Below are 20,750 nucleotides of genomic sequence, written 5' to 3' on the forward strand. Positions count from 1 at the left end.
GAAAAAGGAGATAGACAATAAGATTGAAAAAGGAAAGAAACGAAAGAGAGGAATGAATTGAGAAAAAAAAGGAAAAAAAGAGTAATAAAAGAGAGAGAGACAGAGAGAGAAGAGAAAGGGATGGGAAAGAAAAAAAGAGAGGAAGAGGAGAAAAGAAAGAGACTTACCATTGGTGACCAATGGATCTGGAAGCTTCCTGAAGAATCCCTTCAGCAAACTACTTATAACATTTATATCCGACCATTTCTCATTGTCGAGGTTGATGTAATCAATCCCCTAAAAATAAAATAAAAATGATGATCAGAAATTCAGACATCCTGTGAATTTATAATCACATACACACACACACATTTTTCAATTTAAATATAGGTTTACTGAAAAATTATTCCTTCATCAAAAAACAGATTTGTTTGGTCAAAAATTAGATTGATATGCATCCAAAACAAACATCATCATCATCAGTTTAATGTCTTGGATGATTTTGAGAAGTTCGCTTCCAAACTAACCCATGTCTTCATGTATTCTTCCAATCCATTTTCATCATTTCCTCCGATACTTTCCTTGGCTTTCCCTGTGAACTGGACCTGCTACCTCAACTGTTCTACATCTACTAACTTAGGAAAACTCTTTCAACATGGCTGTACCTTAAAAGTCTACCGTTATGCACATATCTCCTTTTCCTATCGAGATTTAATCTTTCTCTGAGGTTATCAGAACTAAACTTGTCTTTAAAATACACGTAACACAGCCATCATATTATAACACTATTTCTAGTAGTGAGGAACACTGGACTGCCTTGCTAGGCAAACTCGGTGAGTCAAGTATGATCATATAGTTTATCAAAAATCCCAGATGGCCCAAGGAATGATGAAATATTTTCATTTTGGAGATATCAGAAAAATGAATATTTCAATGATAAAGAGAAATGACAATTGTTAAACAAATCTAACTGGTATCAACAGAGATTAACTACCGGCCATCTGTCTCATATTTGAAAAAATTAAAGTTCTTTTTTTGTTGATAATGGATTTTGGCAAACAAACAAAAAAATTGGAGTGATGGGGGAAATAAATTGGAGTAGATATCAATGGAAGACTTCCCAAAAAGTTGACATAACAAAAAATAATTTAAATGACACCGGAAGGGGATTGTACAAATACAGATAGCAGTCAATAACAAATTTCTTCAGGAGAAAGAGACAAAGAGATTTCAGAAAAAAGAGGGAGGCGAAGAGAAAAGGGTGATCTCAAAGAGCTGGAGGAAGAAATAGCTGACTTCATAAAAACCAGGTGTCCGGCAAAAATCATTTGTCTTTTCCTTCCAGTCAGCCAAAGGATACAAATCTCAACTTGTAAACTATTTAAAAAAGAAAAAAGAAAAAGAAATTGAGAGCTAGTCTCCAAAATTGCTAAGTGGAAGAAGTTATTTGAAAGAATTTGATTCCAGTAAAAAAAGGCTGCATCCAGAAAACAAATTGTTTTGCTTAAGTCCAGAGAATCCCCAGATTATCTAATGTCCTTTTTTAATCCTTTGTACAAACTATATATTTAATTATTTCATGCAAATAATTTTTTTTTGATAAGAAAATGATCTTCGACATTTCGTTAATTATTGGTTGCCTGATGATTTGAAAATGACTCAATTGTTTCCAGATTTGTCCTGATACACAATGCTCAGGCTGCAGCAGGGAGAACAGAACACCAGAGCATCTATGAAGGAAGAATTCTACCACCACATCGGACAACCAATCGCCAGCTAAGAGACTTGCCTGGTAGGGTCACAGACTAGCTAGGTATGTTAAAGGTATTGCCATACAGACTTAGGGTTGTTGCCCAATTTGTGCACTCAGGGCATTAGAGTGGTAAATTCTAGTGACCAGTGAGTGTTTGGTTATATTTTGAGGGGTCCAGTTTGGTTATATTTTGAAGGTTCCAGTTTGGTTATATTTTGAGGGGTCCAGTACTAGACAAAGCTAAAGGTGTTGCCACTGAGACTTAGGGTTAGTGCACATCTTCTTGCCTGTGTGTAAGGCCTGTACCTATATTACAATATCAACATAACATTGTTTTTCTCCATGCAACACATATCCTTAACCTTAAATATCAGATTTCAGTCTATATATCATCACATTGCATATAACTGCCCAATAGATTTTTCCTTTAGTTGACAATGGCAACACTCTGCTGGTTAGTAATGGCAGAAGTTCCTTGAACGTTACTCCATCCAATTCTAATTCTTGCAATCACATTAACACTTGCTCCACCCTGTACTCCAATAGTACCAAGAAGGTAACAAAACTTTACAATAGCTTTGTCATCCAGATATACCTTCTCCACATCGGAGAATCCATCTTTATTGTCTTACACTTCTTGCACACAAACTGGTAATTATTTTGCAACCGACAACTAGCCACTGCATTTCTTGTGCATCCAATGCTTACAACAAAAAATTGCACCAGACTCTCTCTTTACAAACTGAGCAAGAGAACTTTCCTCTTTTTGGAGCTTTCCAATGCTCTACCATTTTAAATTACACCTAAAATACCGATCACAATTTGCCGAGAAAGAATTACAACTTCGATACATATTCCTTACAATGCGATGATCATCAGGAGGAGCCACTTCACAGTTCTACTCAGCAGCTCATGCATTAGTGTTAGCTACTTTTCTGTCGAAGACTAATCATTTCTTTTCAACCAGATAAAGTATGATGCCTTCTCTGCTGCGTCTTGCATGTCCCTCATAAAATTATTTAACCCTCTGTAGTCATACAACAAAAATGATTTCACAATATATTGAATCGCTTTCACTCAGTTACGATGAATTTGCAGCACTGGTGTCCTCTTAACAGAAATAACCCCAACTAACCCAGCAAGCAGCAAAATTCCACCTCTTTACTGTAAAAGTCTCCAGATGCAGGAAAGTTTTCTACTTTAATAGTTTTTTTCCCCTCGGTTTTTCCACTGCACTAATAGTACTAACATGCAGAAATTTCATTGTAATGTGAACAGACATCTTGCTGCTCAACTTCCTACTTGGGTCTTTAATTCACAGTCATCCCTTACATCTCAGTGGCTACGTGCTTTCTTTTCGGATGATTAAAGTATGTATAAGTGATGTGATGCTGTGTTTAAGATGAGACGAGAACACATACGGAGCCCACACATGACAATTCGACAGAAATACATGAATTATTTGAAAAATAGAGAAAATCAAAAGAGGACTCATCAAACAAAAACATTTTGTGCCATTCAATAATGTTTCTCTCTTTCTCTCTCTCTCTCTCTCTATATATATATATATATATAAACACACATCTCAGACTATCTATGACCCGTTGATCATAACTACTACTATTTGTTTCATATATATATATATATATATATATATATATATATATATATATATATATAATTATGTTTCAAAATTATTTGAGACGAGGGTCAAGAATTTTGATTATTTAAAATACGGTAACATCCAACGCTTTTTAGGTGCATCAAACTTCAGAATTATTATTTTAAACTGGTTTTCTTGATCCATGAGGGTTGTTATTTTTATGATAATTTTGTTTTAAAAGTGAAAAGGAATAGATTAACATAAAATTGGCCTCAATTTTGATTGTTTATTTAAAATAATTCTGTAGACGTAAATCCATTACGAATTTTGAAGTGGAAGAATCATTTTACATTAGATTTATATTGTTAAAATGTTTTTCATTAATAATGAGAGTATGACCCCAATGATTTTGACGATCATGTTTATAAATTACGATTACGATAATCAACCAATGAGAAGCCTCCAACCTTATTATAAAAATATAAAATTTTGGATTCAAATCAGTTCGCTGACAACCTCCGTCTAAAAACGACTGAATCGTGACTGCATTGATTCTTCACCGCCATCTTTGTTATTAAGAATTACTTAACACTCGAGATCGTGACTGCCATCGATTCTTTGCCGATTTGATTTACTACCGCCATCTTTGTTCAACATAATGTCGCAACACTTAACATATATTGTGAACAGAATGGCCCTCTAAAACGTTTTTCAAAACTTAATTTTTTGCAATACAAAAATTTGATATATTGAAATAAATGAAATTATAAAAATGAAAAAAAAAACAAAAAAACAACAAAACAAAGCAACAAAAAAAAGAAAAAGAAAAAGAAACAAAAGAGCAAGAGGAAGATGAAGAGAAATATAAAAGGAAAAAGGAGAAAATAAAGGAAAAAAAAAGATAAACAAAAAAAAATAACAAAAAAAAAGACAAGAAAGAAAAAAAGCAAAAAAAAAAAAAAAAGCAAAACAAAAAAAACAAAAAGACAACAAAAGAACAGAAAATTCTTACTCTATTAAGTTCTTCTTGCATTGTAGAAATGGCCAATTTATTACCAGGAACCCTGTAGACACCAACAACCTCAAGTCCTCGGGCTTCTACAATTCTTGTACACAGATCCACTATGAAAGGAACACCCTATCAAACAAAAAGAGAACAATATATAAAACAATGATTTTTGCAAACATAAATTTTCCGAAACAAAGACTAAAGGGAAAAAAAATCTGTAAATTTGGATAAATTCAGATGGGTACACGATTTAAAATGATATAAAGATTTGATTTTGTGTCACATTTTTTCTGGTCCTTATGTACTTTCCCTAACAACTGAGCTGCTAATGTTGTGGCCTTTTCTTCTTTATTACAAATTCAGGTTTCTAACTTCTTTGTTCCTCGTTCTCATTTTCTCGCACACCTTTCTCATTTTCTCGTAGATTTTTTTTTTCACTTCTAAGATTATAAAATTTTTCCCAAATCTCTTATTATAAAACTTTGTTTTTTAAACTTTGCATAGTTTCTTGACATGGTTATTAAATGTAGAACAGTTGAGGTAGCAGATTCAGTTCAGGGAAAAAAGCTAATGATGTGAGGAAGTGATAAAAATGGACTTAAGAAAAAGAAGAATAAAGAACTGTGCAGAGATTGATTGATTTGGAAGTCAATTTCTTAAAGCAATCCAATGCATGTGAAATGGATGTTGTTGTTGATGATGATGATCATCATCATCATCATGACACACTGCATATTACAAATTGATGTTTCTCACTTTTTCTTATGCCATCCACTTTTGTTATTAGCAAATCTTTTCACGTTTTTTATCACAAATTTATTGTTTGTATAATTCATGTTTGCATCGTTACTTGTTAAAATCTGACAAATATATGACAACCAAGATTCAGTGTGTCTTCCTGGTGGTTTCTTGGAGGGTCTTAAAAATGAGGGTGAAAAGAAAGAGAGGGGGAGGGAGAGAGAGAAAAAGAAATCGGAGAAAGAGGAGTGGTGTGAGAAAAGGAGGATGTGAGAGGGGGGAAACGATGAGTGAAAGCGGAAAAGAGAGAGAGAAGAGGGAAAGAAAGAAGGAAGGAGAGAGAAAGAGAGAATAACATACCTCTTTATATGGGGATTGTATGCAAATGTGAAGTGGAATTCCAAAACATCCGCTTGGTTTTGCCAGAACTGGTGCAGCGTTGTTGCCTTTCTTTTTAAATCTGTCAAGTTTTCCCTTCCAACTTTTTGTCTTAGCACCTTCTTCTGAAAAAGTGGAAATCAGCTTTTGTTACACGCACACATATGTAAATGTGTACACATACAAACATATATATATATATATATGAGTATACACAGGTATAAGGTACATATGCATATATAGACATGCATACGCAAAAACAAACATGTATATGCATATACAAAACACATGTGCATGCATAAAATGTTTGCACATAAATGTATGTATGCACATGCATACACACATATACATGTACCTTTTAAATCATCTTGCCTTTTTTCCTGTCCCTGATAACACCAAAAAGTGTTTAAAGACTTTAAAATGCTGAAGAAATTTTAAAAATGTCTTTAATGATAGAAACTCTTACAAAAAAAAAAAAAAATACATACATATATAGTCATCCATGGATAGATGAGCACCCATTCCAAGCCAAATATTGAACCTGATATGGTATACAACCATCTAGTTAATAATTGGCAGTTTTAACCACTTAACCATGGAACAGACACTATTGGTAAATGATATCTTGACAGTACTTCATTTTTTATTTTATTTACAAATACTTGTGTGTGTATGTGTATTATATATATATTATGTTGTCAGGTCATGTCATATGCTACTGGTACCATGTGACCTAATACTACCTGCCCCTCATGGTCGGGTCACCAGCGACTAAACTAGTACCTCCACCAGACTTGTTTAGTGAGGAGGGTGACTAGTCTCTCTGAAGGATTAAAAACAAGACCTTCCAAAGGGCAAATAAACCCTTTTTCAGGGTCAACGGCCAACTAGCACCGTGTGTGTTTGTGTATATGTATGTGTGTGTTGGGGTGGAGAGGGCTCCCGTAAGCCGTGGTGAAGGCAACCTTTCTAGAAGAAGCAAATCTCTGATTTAAAAAAAACACAAAGCGGGAGACCAGTACCCGCATTAAGCCGGTCTGCAGTTTAACTTGTTTTTTTTTTTTTTTTTTTTTTTTTTTTTTTTACAAAGGCATCACCACATTATCAAGGCCCAGAGGCCACTCAAGGATAAGGGTTAAAGAGTGTACAGTAGAAGTTGGTCAATATAGTAATCATTAGTAATGAAAATTTGGTAAATTTAATAACTTATATGGAACGGCTCATCAAGAACTTATTTACTTTAGACTTGAACAAAACCATATTGTAGTCAGCCGGAAAGCAGGAAAACGGAAGACAATTCCACAGGCGTGCAGTTCTAAGAAAGAAGCTTTGTTCATGGAATCTACGTTTAGGTTTAGGCACAGATAAAGAGTGGGGGAAATTATTGATAGTGTTTACAGCTAGACGAGTGTTTCTTGTGAAAGTTTGGCGAGGGGGGACCATAGATTGAAGCTCAGTTGAACACTTTCCATGAAAATAACGATACATCAGAGACAAACTCGCAACATCTCTTCTGTGAGATAGAGGTTGCAAGGAGGAGAAAAGGACATCTCCTACGAGGCTACGAAGTCTATTTTGAACTCTATCAAGGCAGGACAAGTTCTTTCTAGCAGCTCCTGCCCAGATGTGGCAACAGTATTCCATCCTTGGACGTACCTGGCTCTTATATAGATAGAGAATAGCATCAGCAGTGAGATATCTACTGGATCGATAGAAAGATCCCACCATTTTTCCAGCGGCCTTGGCAACAGATTTGATATACGTGTTCCATTTAAGATCAGGAGTAATGGTCAAGCCCAGAAGCTTGTCAAAACTTGAGGCCTCCTGAAGACGAGAGCCATTCATTTCAATTGATGACAAATGTGGATTAGAATGTTGATGATGTAAAGAGAGAAGCTTGGTTTTAGATGCATTAAAAGTAACCAGCCACTCCTTTCCCCATTGTACTACGTGCTCAAGATCAGAGGAGAGAGAATTGGAGAGAACTTGCTCGTTTACTGTCTTAGATGTGGTACCATAAATGGTAGTGTCGTCAGCATAAATGTCTACAAATGATGTAAGGATATGATTTGGAAGATCATTAATGTAGATCAGGAAAAGAGTTGGGCCCAGGATGGATCCCTGAGGGACACCGGCATTAATATTGTGAGCTTCTGATTTTTGCCCCTCAACTACTACTCTTATGAATCTATCAGAAAGAAATGATTTAATAATTGAGAAGACTTTTCCAGCTATACCATAGCTAGCGATCTTATGAAGTAAACCTTTATGCCATACCCTATCAAAGGCTTTAGATATGTCAAGAGCAATTGCCCTAGAAAGATTGCCACCGTCGAGAGATTTGCTAATCCTATGCGATATAACTGTAAGGACATCTGCTGTAGATCTAGCAGAACGGAAACCATATTGAGTGTCACTAAGAAGGTTATTTTTGTTGAGATGTTTGATTACTTCTGTATTTAATACAGATTCTAGCAACTTACTCATGACGCACAGGAGACTTATTGGCCTGTACTGAGAGGGGGATGAGCGATCACCTGAATTCTTAAATACAGGGCATACTGATGAGATTTTCCAGGGAGATGGGAAACTATTCTCCTTAAGACAACGTTTAAACAGTTTTGTAAGTATGGGCGCTAGTTCAGGTTGAAGTTTTTTGAGTACTATGATTGGAATACCATCAGGGCCAGTTGCTTTACTGGAATCAAGGTTTTTGATTAGTTTGGCAACATCACGTACAGATATACGTATATCACATAGCGTGTTTTCTGATACAAGAGGAAATATTGGGGGTTGGCGGTCTTGGTCGCAAAGGGTAGAATTAGCTGCAAAGTTCTTGACAAAGAGTTTGGCTTTGTCTGATGCTGACGAGATTACCTCAGATCCATTGATAATAGTTGGGATGGAGCACACGCTTCTGTTCAGGATTCTGTTTGCTATTTGCCAAAACTGGTGGGAACCAAGCCGCTGCTCAGCTACTTTGGACTTAACAGATTGAGCATACAACTTTCTTGCGTTCCTTATTACTTTCTTACAATGGTTGCTGGCAGTCCTGAAAACGGCTTTAGTTTCCATACATCTATTACGTTTGAAGCAGTGGAAAAAGTGATTTCTGTGCGCAATGGCAGCAGCACATTCTGGAGAGAACCATGGCTGGCTGTTAGGTTTTTGCTGAAACTTTTTAGAGGGTATGAAATGGTCAATACCTACAATTAACCATTCAGTTAGGTCTAATACTATAGAGGACACATCCTTTTTAAACATGGAATGCAGAGGTAGATCAGATATAAATGTACGGAAGCTATCCCAGTCAGCCTTAGTGTATCGATATACTGTACGATGAAGAGGTACGTCTGGGGACTTATTACATTTCATTTTTATCTTAATTGATACAACAGAGTGGTCGGAAGATCCAAGAGGCGACAGAACAGAAACTGAACATAGTTCAGGGCAAGTTGTGAGAAAAAGGTCTAGTAGGCTCGCATACTGGCCGTCATTATCGGGCACACGGGTAGGTTCCTGAACAATCTGAGTGAGGTCATAGGCAATGGAGAAATCATGACAGAACCTCCCCTCATCATCGGTCTTGTTTGAGTGGGTCAACCATTCGACGTTGTGAACATTGAAGTCTCCACATACGTGAATGTTAGCTGCAGGATAAGTAGAAAGGACTTGGTCAATTTTCTCAGATATGCTTTGAAAGATAGTAACTCCGCTGTTGTGGGGGCGATAGAGAGTAAATATAAATGCAGTAGTGTGAGCTAAAGCAACCCGGAAGCACATATAAGGTAAGTTAGGATCTTCCCTGGAGATGTCCCTCCCACATGGAAAGCTATCTTTAATATAGGCACATATTCCATGCCCATGGCGATCTTGGGGGTCAGATTTAGAAGTTAAGTTAGAGTATCCTGTAATTGCAAACTCATCAAGGGAAATAGCCTGTCCAATGCCAGTTTCACTTAAAAATAAAAGGTCTGGTTTAGTCTCCTGTAATTGGGTTTCAACCTCTGGAAGGTTAGAACGTAGACCCCTGATGTTGGAGAAGGAGACATGGTAGTAGGGGTCTACGTTGTTGCTGGCTATCTTGCTCTTGTTGGATCTCAACATTTTGAACCGAGAGAGAGACTTAGCTGTCGTACAAAGCTAAGATTATAACATCATCTGTGTATAGATACTCCCTCAGGCATTTGTTTATAAAAATGGTCCTGTGGCCATGGAAAAGTTGTGACGTGTGGAGGCTTGAAATGCTGGAAGCATGTAATAATTGATTTCAATGACTGTCTTCAGTGTCATGCCTGCTTGAGCGTGTGAATTCACCGGTAGGACTAAAAAAAAAGTTATTTTTGGGCTCATGGACTTTAAGTGTCTGACAAGACATCGCAATCATATATATTATATATAATCTGAGGTTATTATTTTCCAGAGGTTAAGTAACCAATGAAGTTTAACAAGGTTAATACAAGTAGAGCAGGCTATACTCTTTATTTATCTTTACATAAGCAGTAATATGTTGCTACACAGTCATGAGTATACTTCGGTCAGCTAATTACTAGTAAAAACAATTAAAGAGTATATATATATATATATATATATATAAACAATGATCGGTTAGCTCGCTAGACCAAACACCATATGAATATATATAAAAAAACTCAGCAGCACAAATGCCATGCATTTTAGCCTAATGATTCCCTATGAGAATGAAATGTAGACAACACTGTATAGTTTAATTGCATAAATATATTTTCATAACATATATATATATATATATATATATATATATATATATTACTCTGCAAAACAGAAATTAGAAAAGGAATATACAAGTCAAATTATCTAAAATATTGCATCAGATAGACCCCAAAAATGTCCTTGTAAATTATTTAAACATTATTTCAGAATTTATAGTTTATTCTTAACTGAATATCTGTGTCTGAGAATGTCTCAAATAAAAATCTTTGTGCAACACATGCCAGTTTATAAAAGATTAAACTGAATATTTCTTTTGTTAATTTTTGATGATGACATGGCATAAATTTTATTTGGAAAATTTGTTTTAGTCAAACATTAAACATAAATATTAAATTTATCAAATTTACACAAATATGAAATTTATTGTAAAGATAAAAAAAATCTATGTTGAAAATTATAATCCTAATATTTAATTGTATAAATATTGAACATTCACACCAAGAATATTTTTATATTTTGTGAAATAATAGATTTCATACAATACTATTTTTAAACATTTCTTAAATACCAGAGGAAAAAAATGGATCACCTGTAGTTGAGAGTGAACCAAAGGATCTTTTTACATTGGCCAACATACTGAGAGGTATATCTTTGCTATGGCTTCACCAAATATTGAACCCTTGCTTCTCAGATTGTTAGCAAACACTAAGCATTATGGCAATATAATGTCTTCTTATCCCACTCTCCATATTTTGTAATAGTTCAAACAATACAATTTAAATGGATGTTTCTGTATAGTTATGTGTCTACTATTTTTTTCAGCATAAAGCAAAAGATTAAAAATGTTTTGCTCAATTTTTAACTGAATTAAATAATATTTTATTCGAATATGGTACTTACCCCCCCCCCTCCCACAAAGGTTGTTTAATGCGCATAATCAAGAGTGCATTAGGACAGGCTCTAAAAGTTTTGCTTCCTTCCAAAGAAAAAACTTTTTAAAAAATTTAACTTAGTTTTTGTTCTGTACCTGAGGAGGTATTTATCCAACTTGAATCTACCATGTTTGCATATATATATATATATATATATATATATATATATATATTAAATGAAAGATGAGGAATAAAAGTTATATATAACTTTATTATATCATCAAAACAATGAAGAAAAGTTAAGGGGAAAATTAAGAAAAAAAACCTCTTTAAGCCATGACAGTTTGAAGCTAAATGCTTATCAGAAAAGAAAGGGCCAGAATTATACAAAATGCAAATGTAAAAAAAAAAAACTGGCAATGACATTTAGATATAACATGAGAATTTTTCTATATTTGCATAATTCTGGCACTTCTTTGAAATGCCATGGCCTAAAGAAGGTTTTTTAAAATTTTCCCCTTAACTTTCCCATATTTTTCTGATTATATAATAAAGTTATATATAACTTTTATTCCTCATCTTTCATTTAATATTATTGGTTGCTCCTCTTAATAGTGTTGAGCTTTGATTTGTTAAAGATTTACTCTTTGGTAACACACACACACACACACACACCCATCTTGAATGCCTACTGGGGAGAACTTAAATGCCTACTAGACACTATCCTCGAGCGTCTAAGGTCTCTCTGTACAAGGGTTTGTCAGAACAATCTGGCATGAGGATACTTTTTCCTAAAAGTAAACCCTGACCAAATATTCAAAATCACATAGTATTCGCTGCACAAATAAGATCTCCTCACTACGGCTACCACACAGCTTTCCGAGGAATGGTGCACCTTCTCCAAGTGATATTACCTCAAGTAATAGCACGAAGCTGGATACTCCACCAGACTAGATAAATTCTTGTCTTGGAATCCAGTAAGACCAAGAGACCAAAATAAAAGATATACTACAACGTATAAAAATGGTTAATTGGGGAGAGAAAAATTATGTTCTCAATTTCTTTACTAACTCAGTGTTTAAGAGATAAAGAACTTTAATGGAACATTCAAATATTTATGTATCTCATATAGACTTCAAGTGTAAGTTCCAGGTCGTGGGCCCCTTGATTTCTGAGAACTTTGACTGAAGTAAAATAAAACAAAAAAAAAATATATATATATATATATATCATTGGTGTCCATTGATCAAGAACCTATATATATATATATGTAGTTGTTTGTGAAAAAATTTTAATCAAATTATATTGTCAAATTTTTAATATTTGATCCTAATTGATAATAGTAAAAAAAAAAATAATTGTAATTTGTAATTAATGAAGGAGCAATGAAATCCACTAAGATACTTGAATATTTATTTTTGAAGAACACAAGAGAGATAACCAAGGATAATTTCACATAACTTTCCTTTAATTTATTTTGGTTAGTAAGGAAAAAAATGTCTCCATTACAACAATTTTCATAGCTGGAATAAGTATTTTCAGAAAAAAAAAAAGAAGATTAGTGCCAATAACTTAGCAAAAGAAAAGGAAAGGAAAAAACAAAAAATAAACTAGTTCTAATCAATTTATGATATGTCAGATGAATTTCTATTTGGGTCTGATTTTGAAAACCCAACAAGATAATGTTATATATATAAAAAAATCTAAATGTCTAATGGATTCAGCTTTTAATGTTCTTCTTAAAGAAATATTCAAATTCACGCATTATTCCTAACCAGTCACAGCGCACACAACCAAAAGACCATGAAGAAAGAATAACGAAATGAATGTCGATAAAACTTACCGTTAGTTTTTCGTCTACGCGAGTTAGGGGAATGCGTAATTTTTGGTCGAAAAGACAGGCCAGATAGTTTTTTGGAAGTCTTAGGGGGCATTTGCGGAGAGCTTTTGGTATTCGGTGCAGGTGTGACTTCGGTATCACCAATTTTAAACTGAAAAGAAAAACATTAAACAAATCTATATCTATCGTAATAACAGACAAATATATATATATATATATATATATATATATATATATATATATATAAAAAAAATTCAATTCCGACATTTAGACCTGTACTGATTGTTTATCAAGACAAAATGGCTGTAAAATTAAAATAATGAATTACTTGACATTACTTTTAGTCTGAATTAAAATCAGTTTGTTTGCTTTAGAAACAGCTTTACTAACATTCTTGGATCTGAAAAGTAAAAAAAATGACATAACAAAATAATATATATATATATATATATATATATATATCCACAACATAACCTAACAATATATATATTTGTGCATATGTATGTGTGTATTAGTGCATATATGAAAGACGAAAAAAAAAAAAACCCAAAAAGAATTCATCAAAATAAATGGGGGAGGGCCGAATGAGCTAACATCAAATCGGGACTGTAAATTGGTTCTGAAAATTGGGGATCGATTTACTAGAATGTTGTATGTGAAACTGAACCCCCTTCCAAATCTTTAAATACTGATTTAAAAAAATTTTTTTTTGTATAATTTGGTAGCTTAGTGTCCAATAATCTACAGAAATAGTTAAAAGGAGATGAATAGGAAAAAATTGTAAGAGGGGGTGCCGATTATTCAGGTGCACCTACATATTTTGAAAAAAATATTTTCTTTGTTCAAGTTGTGCGCGATTAAAAAAAAATATTTTTCGTGCCCAAAATTATTCATGCAGTATAAAGTATTATTATCATTATTATGATTTTGTTTGTATTATTCATTGCAAGTTGGAAGTGTTTAAAAAAACAAAACAAAAAAAACGAAGCAAATATGTTTTTCTAATCTCAAAAAAAACAAAAAAAAAAAAAACAAAAAAAACAAACTACTTGATGAATTTAGATATAAAAAAAAAAAAACTGAGTTTTTTTATGACCCAACCGAACATAGTTTACATCCTAAAAAGAAATCAAAATCTACTTTTTTTTTGGCTAATACATTTCAATGGCCTTTAAAAGAAGGAATTGTTTTTTTAATAATAATTAAAATTTAACATTTTAGTGTGGAAGATCACTTTCCTATATAAATTTCACATAAAATGAGACCCCACTTTTTGGTGATGGAGCAAGACATGTAATGGTTAGCATTTTTTCATGTTTGGTGGCGGGGTGGAGGCAGAAATGGAAAATGGGTGAAGGTGGAGTCATAAATTCAAAACATTTTAAAAATACATAGAAACACTTCAAAACATGTGTGCGTGGGGAGAGTTTTCATTTTCTTTTTAAGATTTGCTTTGAAAAAGGTCTCACTGTTAAATATTACTTAATCAGTTAATTATTATTTCCTAATATTTGTAAGGTTGTTAGCACACACATATGAAAACAAAAAACTAGGGTGGACCTGTACAATGCACACTCTCTCTCCTTGTATTTTTTTCTTTTCGTTTTTTTTTTCAATAGATTACACCCGTCTTATACAATAAATTTTTCATTTAATCTAAGGACAATGATCTTTATTATCCAATGTATTTCATATTATTTTTACTGATTGCCATGTTTTTTTTCATGTGCGCGTGCATTCAATTTTTGCGCGCGTGCATGAAACTGCATATTGTTTTCACCGGTCGCCACATTTATTTTCACGTGCACATGCATTCAATCTTTGCGCGTTTATACATTAATTCTGTATACTTACTATTCCATAGCTACAACATATACTGACCCAACGGGTCTAGTTTTTTATAGAATTTATACTTAATCATGGGCATGGTCAGAATGAAATTTTCTCGGAGCAATTAACAGTGAAGTGTTAGCAATTAAAAGAATCTGTTGATCAATTGTAAAAGTCGCTTTTAGTCAGAGACTAAAAATGTCAGATCTCTCGGCTTATTATAGGAATTATTATAGGAATGGCCATAATGGAATGCTTTTCGACCAAATCATGCACATGACCATCACATCCAGTCTACTGTCAGTTTTACATGCTGGCATGTGTGGAAGGTTTTAAGAAATTGATTTCCAAAGTAACCTAGCTCTGGCTAGGTCTTTATTTATCCCACTTTTCCCCAAGCCCATTTTTATCACTTCCTCTCATTCCCAAATTATTAATAGGGGAAAAATGAATGTAGAAATTCATACATCTTCTACTAAGAGTTTGAACCTATCACAAAATAACATGCAATATCAAACATTTAGGCTTGTAAGGAATCAAGGGGTGAAGATTCCATGAACAGTGTTTGGTGTGGAATATCAAGTGGTGCAGACAGTGAAAACAAAAAAAACTAATAAAAAAGATATTTAAAATATGTTTATCTTAAGTAAATGAGGGTGAGAGTGATTAAATTGCGGCAAAGTGGCAGGGTTGTGGGCAAGGAGGCCCTCATTTTTTTTTTTTATTTACATCTCTGGTTGCTTACCTTCCTGACACCCACAGCCAAGAAATAAGTCGGTAGATATGAGTAGTTTTTTTAATGGAACTGAAAGCGTGTTTTTTCAGCAGGTTTTGTGCAGGCAGACTTGTTCAGCTGATCTATGTAGAGTAGGGGGGGGGCGCATGCGTGTGTGTGTTGGGGGAGGAATAGATGGGGGGGGGGGTATCTATTTACTCACCTCCACATGAAAGCAAGATATGGCATGAGGGCAAATAATCAACGTAATGCAAAGTACATATGGTATTTTTCATACGGGATGGGTGGAGGGGCATGGGATCACTTTAAACTTAATGCAAGGGACAAAGAGCCACTGTAATGTGCGAGATACCTAGTTAATACTCACTGTATTAAGAAGGAAAAATTAAATGGTTGGAGGCACACACAGTTCTAAGTTAATATGGGGAGGGGTGAGCATAGTTCTATCCAATGATGGGGGTGTGCACAATTCTTACTTAATGCTAAAATGGACATGGTTCTTACTTAATGGTGGCGGGAGGGTGGCATAATTTTTACTTAAGAGAGGAGAGCAGTGTTCTTACTTAATGCTGGGCATTTCTAAAGAAGAGATCAGAACATGAGGCACAACTAAATAGGGGGCAGGACACGAGGCACATCTCATGAGGGGGGCAGGACATAAATAGAGATATAAAGGAAAAAAAAAAAAAAAATATGTTTAGTTAATATCTTGGCTTCTTCATAAATTAATCCAATGATTTAAAAGAGAATAAAAGGAAAAAATGAGAAAGTTCTGTATGGGGAAGAATAGGATGAGCAAAAAAGATAAGGAAACAAAAAAAAATAAAATAAAGGAATATTTTAGGTTAATATCCATGCATCTTCATAAATTAATCCAATGATTCAATAAAAATGAAATTATGATAAAAGTGCAGAATAGTTAACACTCAGGAACTCATACCCCACCTTCACAAAAAATAAATATTTATACAGTGGAACCTCGGTGGCTCAAGGATATGTTTTTTTTATGTTACGATATGGAATACAATGTTTTGCTGGTCCCTGGTTATGGTATTTGCCTCACCTTACAGTGTTATTTATATAATGTGTATTATATACTGTACTGTATTTTGTTACTAATTTTTAATATGTACTGTATAAAATTTTGCTTAGGCCCCACCATAGGGTGATTTCAACTTACGATCCCAACCCTAGAACAGATTAATGTCGTATCCTGGGGTTCTGCTGTTTAAATTTATGTAAAATGCATTAGAATAAAATTCTCTACCGCAGCAGCAGAGTTTTAACACATGGAAACGATTTGTAAAAGTTTTCTACGATCTAAAAGTTTTACAAATCATTTATACATGTTAAAACTACAATGGTTCAGTCATTTTGTTTAGTTAACAAGTTCTCAAGTGCTATTCTGTACTCTTACTGTGTAAAAAATTTCATAGATCTTTTGGAAGCATAAAAAATCTGCAAATTTGGTAGAGAATTACATTCTAATGCGTTTTATATAAATTATGCATTGCTAACTTTATTTTTGTGGGGGGGGCAGAGTTTATGAGTTCTTGAGCATTAGTTATTCTGCACTTTTGTTAAAATTGCTTAGCAATTAGCATGAACATAAAAATAACATTGCACGAGAAAACAATAACGTACCACATCATCCAATTCACCATTGGTTTTGATGGCCTGAATCCAGGACATCATGTTATCAGAGTCATCAGCCTGGAATAAAAATTCTGACCCATTCTGCGTGGTCAGACGAAAGACATATTTCTTTTTGGTGTAGTCGGTGGCCACATCAACCGACGAACCTTTAATAGAGACTGGTTGTTCCATCTCGGTAAGGAACTGGGTCTAGAAAAAAACAGGAATTACAGATGTTAATAACGAAGAATCTGCAAAGTATGTAGGTTTAAATTATTCCTATTTTCAGTTTGGTATGTACTTAGTTTGTCTGTCCATTCCACTTTTTCTCAGAAACTACTGAACCGATCTTGTTGAAATTTTGCATGAACCTTATGTTATGATAATGTGCAGCAAATGAACTACAAGCTATTTTTTTATATTTTAAGAAAAGAAAATGTGAAACATCTTTCTGCAGTGAAGCGAATTGGTCAAAGGTTCGAAGGCGAACGCTCGGTAAAAAGGAAATCTGGGTCTGGTCGCCCTAGAGTATCCATTTTTGCTCGATTGTTAACATTCATTTATGTGTTTCTACCAGCATTTGTTTTATTTTTGATTTTGAGCAGTTGTCAATGGTCCTTCTTCAGGGGTTATTGGGCAGCCATATTTAAAATTCTAACTCAAAGAGGAGACACAAGCTTTAAAATAAGTTTAAACACAAATAAACTTATCCAGGTAGGTAGAAATGTCTAGCCTTTGGTAACATTTGTTGCATATTTGTTTTTCATTCCTTTCTTTTTGTTTTGTTAATTACTGTGACGATATGTCTGAATCGAGAATTCCAATTGGAATTTATCCCAGAGTACGCATCGTGCTATAAGAAAGGGAAAATATGATATGTCGATCGTGGAATGTTACCACTCCAAAAGGCAAGTTAATCGAAGTTTCCTTGATCAGTACCGTCATGAAATAACCTGGAGCACAATTTTATAAGATAAGAAATGACCGGACATAACAAATTATATATGTATTTATATATACGTCAACTATTTTATCATGCAACACATATTAAAACATAGAATGCAATATTCTGATGGTTAAAAAAAACAAAAAAACGGGATGAATGAAAGAAGTCATCAAATTAAGTCTTTCTTTTCTCTCCTTTTTTTTATATCATATTTTTTTTTATATCATATTTTTTTATATATCATATTTTTTTATATATCATATTTTTTTATATCATATTTTTTTATATCATATTTTTTTTATATCATATTTTTTTTATATCATATTTTTTTTATATCATATTTTTTTTATATCATATTTTTTTATATCATATTTTTTTTATATCATATTTTTTTTTATATCATATAGAATAATATTTGATTGTCTGAAAACAAATGTCTGAAGAATTTAGTTCGGCTGTTCATGGGAGTGGGCAAGGGTTGGGATGAAAGATGGTGGGGGTGGGGGGTTAATAATCACAGAATATTTAGCTGTTGGAAAAGGTATAATCCGAACAAAGTGAAAGATCCAACAGAGATAAATTATTCAAGAGAAGTAATTGTCCAATTCCAAGCTTCCTGAGGTTAAATAATATATATATATATATATATATATATATATATATATATATATATATGAAACATTAATACAAGCGGATATGTTGCATATTCATCAATAAAATATTACTTATTAAACTTACACCTGCATTACCCTCCTTCCGTTTATCCTGAAGATAAAGTTCGCAACCTTTTAAGAGTACCAAATAGGTTTTCCAGGAACGATCACTGGATCTCTGAAAAAGAGCATAAGAAAAAAAATCATGCAATAACATTTGTTTTTTCTTGTAAACAAAGCAAAAATGTTTTTAATATATCAATGATCAATTTAGTGAGGATTGTATAAAAAAAGCAGGGCTAGCCGGTGTTGCCCAGGGGTTCTAATTTACACAAATTACATACATTAACTATATAAGAAAAGTGAATGTGTATTTATTCTGCTTGTTTCAATAATCATGTATACAAATTTAAATATTATGAACAAGGCTTAATCTTAATAATTACTTATATAATAATAAAAACGAAAGGAAAGAATTTTTTTCACTTTTAATATAGACACAAAAATATTCCTAATTGTTATTGTTAGAATGAAGAGAAAGACGGGGATGTTTCTCTTTTTTTCTCATAGATTAGTTTTAATGAGTTCAATTAAATTTTAAAAGGAATTACAAAACTGTTTAAACGTTGTCTTAAGGAGAATTGCTTCCCATCACCCTGGAAAATCTCATCAGTATGCCCTGTATTTAACAATTCAGGTGATCGTTCATCCCCCTCTCAGTACAGGCCAATAAGTCTCCTGTGCGTCATGAGTAAGTTGCTGGAATCTGTGTTAAATAGAGAAGTAATCAACCATCTCAGCAAAAATAACCTTCTTAGTGTCACACAATATGGTTTCCGTTCTGCTAGATCTACAGCAGATGTGTTTACAGTTATATCTCATAGGATTAGCGAATCTCTCGACAGAGGCAACCTTTCTAGGGCAATTGCTCTTGACATATCAAAGGCCTTTGATAGGGTATGGCATAAAGGTTTACTTCACAAGATCTCCAGCTATGGTATAGCTGGAAATGTCTTCTCAATTATTAAATCATTTCTCTCTGATGGGTTCATAAGAGTAGTAGTTGATGGGCAAAAATCAGAAGCTCACAGTATAAATGCTGGAGTCCCTCAGGGGCCCATCCTGGGCCCAACTCTTTTCCTGATCTACATTAATGATCTTCCAAATCACATCCTTACATCATTCGTAGACATTTTTGCTGACGACACTACCATCTATGGTAGCACATCTAAACAGTAAACGACCAAGTTCTCTCCGATTCTCTCTCCTCTGATCTTGATCACGTTGTACAATGGGGAAAGGAGTGTCTGGTTACTTTTAATGCATCTAAATCCAAGCTTCTATCTTTACATCATCAACGTTCTGATCCCCATCTGGCATCAATTAAAATGAATGGCTCTCGTCTTGGGGAGGCCTCAAGTTTTGACAGGCTTCTGGGCTTGACCTTTACTCCTGATCTTAAATGGAATACGTACATCAAATCTGTTGCCAAGGCCGCTGGAAAAATGGTCGGATCCTATCGATCCAGTAGATATCTCACTGCTGATGCAATTCTCTATCTATATAAGAGCCAGATACATCCAAGGATGGAATACTGTTGCCACATATGGGCAGGAGCTGCTAGAAAAGACTTGTCCTGCCTTGATAGGGTTCAAAATAGACTTCGTGACCTGGTGGGAGATGTCCTTTTCTCTTTGCTGCAACCTCTATCTCACAGAAGAGATGTTGCGAGTTTGTCTCTGCTTTATCGTTATTTTCATGGAAAGTGTTTGACTGAGCTTCAATCTATGGTCCCCCCTCGCCAAACTTTCACAAGAAACACTCGACTAGCTGAAAACATTATCAATAATTTTCCCCACTCTTTATCTGTGCCTAAACCTAAACATAGATTCCATGATCAAAGCTTCTTTCTTAGAACTGCACGCCTGTGGAATTGTCTTCCGTTTTCCTGCTTTCCAGCTGTCTATAATATGGTTGTCTTCAAGTCCAACGTGAACAAGTTTCTGATGAGCCGTTCCACTTTACAAATTTACCGAACTTCCATTACTATCGATTACTATATTATCCTTTTGACTACTCTACACTT

The 20,750-nt window shown here is 34.0% G+C and overlaps 1 protein-coding gene across 5 annotated transcripts in view; it reads right to left on the reverse strand.

The window, feature by feature from the left end:
• LOC145263682 (rho GTPase-activating protein 23-like) overlaps positions 1-20,750 on the reverse strand; it is a 693,682-nt gene that overhangs the window by 13,846 nt on the left and 659,086 nt on the right. For all 5 annotated transcript variants that reach the window (XM_080120564.1, XM_080120565.1, XM_080120567.1 and 2 more), the window contains 6 exons: positions 18,750-18,842; positions 17,075-17,275; positions 12,868-13,015; positions 5,443-5,585; positions 4,348-4,473; positions 168-276 (listed from right to left, as the gene is read on the reverse strand). In XM_080120564.1, coding sequence (XP_079976690.1) covers positions 168-276; positions 4,348-4,473; positions 5,443-5,585; positions 12,868-13,015; positions 17,075-17,275; positions 18,750-18,842 — 820 coding nt within the window. The remainder of the gene's footprint in view (positions 1-167; positions 277-4,347; positions 4,474-5,442; positions 5,586-12,867; positions 13,016-17,074; positions 17,276-18,749; positions 18,843-20,750) is intronic.

The sequence above is a fragment of the Euprymna scolopes genome, chromosome 39 (genome assembly GCF_053919585.1).
Source record: "Euprymna scolopes isolate OS-2025 chromosome 39, ASM5391958v1, whole genome shotgun sequence".
Lineage (NCBI taxonomy): Eukaryota > Metazoa > Mollusca > Cephalopoda > Sepiida > Sepiolidae > Euprymna > Euprymna scolopes.